We start from the raw sequence: 7482 nt of genomic DNA, 5'->3' as shown, positions 1-7482 counted from the left end.
ATTACGGGAGGGGACAATATGTACATGTAATAAATATCTCATCATCATCTCACGAGACGAGACACTAGAGAAGGATATGTATATGAGAAGTATGATTGGAAACGGCAAAGGGTGACGTCAGCAGGCTGGGGTGGGGGGCCAGCCCCTACACCCATGCGCAGGTAGGGCGGTCCTCACTCACTCACTCCCATTATAATCCCTCTCCCAAATTTCACTCCCCTCCTCAGGATATTATATATATATATATATATATATCTCTATATATTAACCTTAAATTTGTTGTCTTCTTCTCCTTCATTGCTTCTGTCTTCATAAGCGTAACTCCAATATCGTACTTTGCTGCTGCTGCTGCTGCTTCTGCATCTTCTGCTTTCTCTTTCATTGAGGTACGTCCGACTTGTAATCAACAGACATGATTTCTTCTCTCCTTCTTCGGGAAACCTTTTTGGGTCAGTAACACGAACCCTAATGTGTGCAACTTCTACTTTTGGTTCCGGTTTTGCGATGGTATAAACTCATTACCCCGTCCACTATGCAGACGATGGGATCGATTGATTTCTATAACTCAGAAGTTACGTTGTATCATAGGCCATTCCCATTCCCTCTCGCTCTTTTTTCTCTCTTCACCGATCTTGCTTGAGACCATTGATCTGTATTTTAATCAATTTTTTTAGAGATCGACTACAGCAAATAGTCTACAGTCCAAAATTGAGAATTTACGGATCATCTCATAATTTAGGAGGGTTGAGCAAGGGATACCAATTGTCTGCCCTTGTTTGAGTTCATAGTATTTAAGAAACGCATAACCTGAAAAAATAATAATAAATAATAAATTATGTTATTGGCTATATAAAATCAAATTATATGAACTCTCCCAAAACATTTCTTTTGCCACAACTACAAGTATATCTATATATATATACACACATCTGGCTTCACCGAATGTGCAAGCCCCAGGATTATTATCAGTTCAAGCCAGGTGTCTTTTCCCCATCATGCAGTTCGATCGGAACTCTGGAACAGCACTGATAATCACCTGGCAGATCTTACTCGTACTTGGGCTTTAAAATTAAATCTCGTCATGCTTTCAAAGAATAAATAGTTTGCAGTTTTCGATCTGCGCCCTCTCGGATCTCATAAGTTTCCAATATGAGCAAGCTAAATATTTTTCCAAAAAGATTTCTCTCCTCCTCTCTTCCCTCTCTCTCTTTGTGAGATTTACATTGACAAGGAATGTTCAGCATTTTGTTCAGAGCAGATAAATAGAGTAGAGAGAACAATCTTAAAAAGGGCGAAGAGAGAGAGCAGAGGGCAGTCAGAATGTCTGCCTTGTAAATTCTAGACAAGAAGACAATGGGTCAGAGATGAGAGCCCCATCTAATTTCACTTCACCTTCACTCCGTTTCGCTTTTCCTTCCCTTTTCTCCTTTTCTTTGTTTTTTCTTTTCTTTCTAATTACTCTTCGACCTTTCTTTCTCATACATGTATAAATGAGTCTATATACATCATTATATATGTGTATATGACATTTTTCTTTTTCTAGGCAGGCCTGATCGAGCAGAGAAGAAAGGGACTGCCTGTCTTTTTGGTTATAGATTCTTTAATGTCCATTTCGTGTTTCAAGAAGCCGTGCTCAATTATATAAAGGGCAATCGCGTCTTTCCTACCATCTTTGACCTCCTCCTCCTGCTCCTCCTCATTCCTCTCTCGGATTCCCTTACGCTATTATTAGCTCGATCCTATAGTTCATCCACTATGTGTAGAGTAGACCAATCATATATGTTTGATGTTAATGAATTGACGATAGATCAGACTACATCAAGAAAAAATACATGGATCTGTCTGAAAACTTTATCCTCTAGGTTATTCCTATCACACCTGATGGATTCTAGTTATGTTCCAAATTATGCATGAGCGGGTCGTAGTCCTGCATTCTCCCTTCGATTACACAAAGTTTCCCTATAAGAGCTTTCTAGCATGAATCAATTGTCAATTAGGTGCTCTTGACATATACCAGATCGACACTGGTCCGCACATTGAGGATTGTTCTCGAGGAGGCATTGCCGTATACAAATAAATAATATATATAGTTAATATAATTAAAGAATTGTGGAGGATATCATAATATAAATTCCGGTACAGTTGTAGGGTAGAGTGCAAAACCCCGTTCATGATGCATCATTTCCACCATTCACCAACACAAGACAGCATCATTAGCACAGACCTCTAGTTAACGTCCAACACCTCCGCTTGGTTTTCACCAAAAACCAACAAAACCTCTCTCATTATCATTAGGTTTCCCCTTTTCTAATTCCACCTTTTCACCTTCTTCTTCTCCTCCTCCTCCTCTTATTTTCACAAACATATGAAAAAAATTATAAGAAAAGGAATCATTACACAATTTTGTATCATATATATGTGTGTGTGTGTGTATGAGAGAGGTAAACGGTGAATGTTGCACACCACCAAAAGAGTTCATGATTAGGGGCTGACAACACTTGTCACCTTCCAACTCGTAGGTTTCATTATATCTCTGTCTCCCATGCTGTTCTTTTCCCCTTCTCTTCTCCACATTTACTTCTCGTGGTTTTCTGTAGAAACTCTCTAATCGCAATGATTTATTCGATAATAGTGGTCGATGATATAACGATGACGACGATGATGAACAAGCTATATATGTGCAGCTAGCTTCACTTTAAAGGTTACTGATATGCTAGAGGCTTTGATGATCTGATGCAGCAATCAATTATCGGCTATGATGGAGTCTATGGAGTCCTGCGTTCCCCCCGGATTTCGGTTTCATCCAACAGACGAGGAGCTTGTAGGGTACTATCTGAGGAAGAAGATCGCATCACAGAAGATCGACCTTGACGTCATCAGAGACATCGATCTGTATAGAATTGAACCATGGGATCTCCAAGGTGAGAGTCCGACTTCATTTGCTCCTTGGCATTCTCAAACCCTAGATCTCTAGTGCTATAACTCTAACGATGAAATTTCAAAAGCCATGAAGAATTACCACCTGTTGAATTCTTTCAAATATATTCTTGTCATCGAATCCTCTATTATTTATAAATAGAAGTATGAAGATATTATTCTTCTTTTAGGATATATAGGTGGAACAAAGTAGCTAGGTGTTAAGGAAATATTGGGCAATTAAGCAATGATCTTATTGCTTGTAATTGACAGAGAGATGTCGGATCGGATACGAAGAGCAGAACGAGTGGTACTTCTTCAGCCACAAGGATAAGAAATACCCGACAGGGACGAGGACTAACCGAGCTACCATGGCCGGGTTCTGGAAGGCAACTGGAAGAGACAAAGCTGTCTACGATAAGACAAGGCTGATTGGGATGAGGAAAACCTTGGTCTTCTACAAAGGGAGAGCCCCTAATGGACAGAAAACCGACTGGATCATGCACGAGTACAGGCTCGAATCTGACGAAAATGGACCTCCTCAGGCAAGCACATCTTGATCATTCACTTTTAATATTACCGAAAATCATAGCCATTAAAAGGAAAAAGAAAATTTCAGTTAAATCAATTAAAGTGATGTGGTTCGTCTTTAAATACGTACGATTATTATCTACCAAAAAAATACGTATGCTTATTATTTTTTTTATTTTCTTGGCCATACTTTAATTTTGAGAATACACGTCGCTCTGAGCTAGTATCGATCTCTGTCTCTCTTCCACGATTTTTTTCAATTATTGTGCTATCGTTTTTATTATCAAAGAACCTCGATATCTAATCACTAGCTATTTGAAATCTACAATAACCCACTTTTTTTGGGATCATGATGAAAAAGTAGAAAGCAATTTAGCTTTTTCAGTTATAAATAAGACTCATACGTCTAATACAATGAAATGAATAATCCTAATAAATAATAAAGACGTACAGATAATCTCACCACAAATATCAAATCTAAAATCTCTTGATTACTAGACGGGTATGTCATTGCGCTATTCTCTTTGATGAAAGTATTTTAACTTTCATTTACGTGATATCAACATATATGCAATCCTAGCCCTTTGTTATGTATGAAAATTGACTTCCGCCATTTTTGCATAGTCAAAAGTTATGATGTGCTAAAGCATGCTGCATGTCTCTCTTTCGACATCGTCCTTTTTTGGAATGTCTACGCACTTTTCTCCATGGGGATGCTCGCCAAAAGAAATATTCCATTTCCCCTATGAGTAGTCATCCATCATCTCCATTGGCGTATGACCATTGGTCTCCTCTTCTTTGTCGGTAAAAGAAATGGAAGAATACACCAATAAAAGGAGAAGAAACATTCTTGAGTTCTTGCCATGCTTACTAAACAAAATCATTGGCGATTGCATCAAATTTCTTGAGATGTGGCATACTCCTTGATGGGAAGAAAGGGTTCTTGAGAAGGAAATGACTCTGGCAACATCAGAGTGAAATCGCAAGAAATTCCATGATCACACCAAAAGTAGCGAATTAATATATATATATATATATATATATATATATATATATAGTCTTTTTTTCGCTGAATACAATATATATATATAGTCGAAAAGGATAGTTCAATCACCTAGCTGGTTTGTGGGGTCGGGAATAAGAAAGTTTTGCGTAGCTAGGAGTCATAAAATTCAAAGGCCAAAATTAATCCATATATCTTATTCAGCCAGAAAAGTTCAAATCCTAATTTAATAGGTTAGTGGAATGTTCTTCCTCTTCCATAATTTGAAATTCCAAGTCCTTTCTATAACTGGAAAGATTTTCACAGACATACACATATTGGTATTTACCTTCTTTCTTAGGTTACAAAGAGATCAATAAACTTAATATAAGAAAATAAAATTCCAAATAAATTATATATATATATATATATATATATATGTAATCCTCACTAGTGAAAATCGAATATAAAACCTCTTGATTCCTAAGTAAGGATGTGTATGCAGTACACCCCCTTTTCTCAGCATATGCATTTACCTTGAGAAAATACATGTATAAATGTGTCCTAATATCAAAAGTTACTTATGCTGCGTTTGATTCCAAATTAGAATTTTAAAATCAGATTTTGATTTTGAAAAAGAGTGGTATAAATGAGACTCATCCTTTGACTTTGTATGAGTTATTTTGTTTTGTTGTTGAAAAAGAATGGTATAAATTGGGTCCACTTTTTGACTTTGTATGAGTTATTTTGTTTTGTTGTTGGTAAAATTATGTTAAAATTGTGATTTTAAAATATATCTGCAAACCAAACAAGCCATTATATTTGCTATTTGAGGCATTTGAGAAATTACTCATTTTTGTTGGAAGTTATAAAGAGTGTAAAAGTAGTTATATGCTTTTTTTGGGGGTGACATATGCCATAGTCATTTTCCCAAAAGGAGAATATCACTTCATATTCCGTCCATCCTTATAGCTAGAGTTTTCATCTTCGTTTTTCTGTCTTCTTTTCAGGAAGAGGGATGGGTAGTTTGCCGAGCTTTCAAGAAGCGCACGAACGGGCAGAACAACAAGAGCAGTGCTGAAGGATGGGACCCAGGCTACTTCTACGATGAGCCCAGTGGGATTAGCTCCGTGATCGATCCCACCAATATCGAGTACATATCAAGGCATGGCCTACATAATTTCTCATCATCCTCTCGCCTTGCGTGCAAGCAAGAGACCGAGGGAGACAACCTCAACTTCATCAACAACCTCAACGCGGACCACTTCCTACAACTTCCTCAGCTAGAGAGCCCATCTCTTCCACTAATGAAGAGGCCGATAAGTTCTGTCCCTGAGGAAGAACCAGATGCCCAATACAGCTCATCGAAGAGGTTGGTCACCGACTGGAGGGCGCTTGACAAGTTTGTTGCATCGCAGCTGAGCCACGAGGAGAGGTACAGTAACAATAACGGGGGTGAAGAGGGTTTGAATAACAATAATTTGACGACAAGCTTCACTGGTGGGAGTGATTCGAACAATTGTTCAGATCAAATGGCATTTTTGCTTATGCAAAGCGGTACTGGACGGGACGAAAGGAACATCGACCATGACAGTCTCATGAGCGGGTTCTTGAATTCAAGCAGTGACTGCGATGTTGGGATATGCATATTTGATAAGTGAAGCAACGTGACATAAGAGGAGAAGAAGTTCCATCTATAATATGCATGCATTTGTTGCCCTTATACAATTATATATGTTAGTAAGGGAGAAAAGGAGAGGTGGTGTTGGGGCAATATATATATTTTTGTGTAAAAAAGGGAATGTGAATGGTAGTGAAAATGAGCGGGGATCCCTCTCTTTCTCCTCATACGAGTTAGTCAAGTACAATGACTATAGTGATATTTTACTACAAGTTCCTCTGGAAGAGATAGGCATATACCTGAAAAATTGAACTATCGAACCGTGCAGTTTATTTTGTCAGGCAGTGTGGTTGCATTGGACCCCGTTCGCTAAGTTGGCGTTATTGTATCCGTAATTCGGAAGCAAATGCATTCAGTGCCAGATATGTCAAGATAAATAAAGAGAATGTAATGGCTATTGCCGATTGTTTTGTATGTCTTCAAGGGTGTGCATGCTGTCAAAGCTATAAAGAGGAGATGGGGTTCAAGGCACTGGAGTGTTCCGCGGAACACGTTCCTCGAAGTACAACCGCATATAATTCCGCCAATTTGATGTTTCTGGTATCTTTATGAAGTTGTTTGAGTTTCCTAGCTGTGACCCTGTTTATCAAATAATTAAATTGTTTGGAAAGGTTAATAGTTCCGATCAATTGGGAAAGGTTAATAGTTAGTTTTTGTTATGTTAAAGGCATTATTATTATTCACTGAAAAAGAATGCATTATTCTTGCTATACTTCTCCATATTTCCCCTTTTGACCTTCCAACTCATTGCCCTTTTCTTACCCCCAAACTATTGCTTTGCAGCTCCAAAGTGTAATATGATGGATAATTGAGGATCCATACAGTGCTGTCAATTATAATTAGTATTTGAATCATGGATTAGAAAGGAAAAAAAATGAAGAACTTCCTGCAATGTATGTGACCGAAATTTTGAGAAGATAGTTCTCTATCAGAAAATGCCATATATACATATACATACATACATATATATATATATATATACACGTACATGCATATCGTGTAGAGATATAGACAAAGCAAGAATAAAGGTGCTAGTGTGTGCATGTGTCTCACATATTAGGTGATGCCGTAGAAGAAGCAGCAAGTCGGTACCTGGAGAAAAACAGGTTCTGATGACCCTGTGTCAAGGGAAATGGTCTCAAGAGAAAAACTCATTGCCTTTGGCTGTGAAATGACTAGATTTAAGGCAAATTTCATCGTTTAGGGCATCAAACAGGCATTTTAATGTTATTATGGTGCTTTTGCAATTTTAGGAAATGTTTATACTTTTCGTACAATCTAGGCATTTTTAATTCTATTTAAGTTTTGTACAACCCCAAGGTTGAAAACAGTTATTTTTCGGATTATCAATAAAATCTTGGAGTTACCGTGC

The 7482-nt window shown here is 37.7% G+C and overlaps 1 protein-coding gene across 4 annotated transcripts; it reads left to right on the top strand.

The window, feature by feature from the left end:
• The first annotated feature begins 230 nt into the window (after positions 1 to 230).
• LOC116209848 (NAC domain-containing protein 37-like) lies at positions 231 to 6522 on the top strand. Of its 4 annotated transcripts, none has more exons than XM_031543577.1 (5): positions 234 to 386; positions 1548 to 2515; positions 2740 to 2921; positions 3190 to 3461; positions 5440 to 6522. In XM_031543577.1, the coding sequence occupies exons 3-5, from the start codon at positions 2756 to 2758 to the stop codon at positions 6088 to 6090; spliced, it is 1089 nt and encodes a 362-aa protein (XP_031399437.1). In that variant the 5' UTR covers positions 234 to 386; positions 1548 to 2515; positions 2740 to 2755; the 3' UTR covers positions 6091 to 6522. The 4 variants fall into 4 exon arrangements, with proteins under 4 accessions (XP_031399435.1, XP_031399437.1, XP_031399438.1 ...); XM_031543578.1 differs by having other exon boundaries at positions 1544 to 2515; XM_031543575.1 differs by lacking the exon at positions 1548 to 2515 and having other exon boundaries at positions 231 to 386.
• Positions 6523 to 7482: the final 960 nt, after the last annotated feature.

The sequence above is a fragment of the Punica granatum genome, chromosome 6 (assembly GCF_007655135.1).
Source record: "Punica granatum isolate Tunisia-2019 chromosome 6, ASM765513v2, whole genome shotgun sequence".
In the NCBI taxonomy this organism is placed as follows: Eukaryota; Viridiplantae; Streptophyta; class Magnoliopsida; order Myrtales; family Lythraceae; genus Punica; species Punica granatum.
This window is presented reverse-complemented; position numbering and strand designations above follow the sequence as displayed.

Excerpts from the sequence above, each read along its gene's own strand:
- LOC116209848 (XM_031543575.1), top strand. The coding sequence starts at position 2,756 with ATGATGGAGTCTATGGAGTCCTGCGTTCCCCCCGGATTTCGGTTTCAT. Across the intron at positions 2,922-3,189 it reads TGAACCATGGGATCTCCAAG|AGAGATGTCGGATCGGATAC; the intron begins GTGAGAGTCCGA and ends TGTAATTGACAG. Across the intron at positions 3,462-5,439 it reads ACGAAAATGGACCTCCTCAG|GAAGAGGGATGGGTAGTTTG; the intron begins GCAAGCACATCT and ends TCTTCTTTTCAG.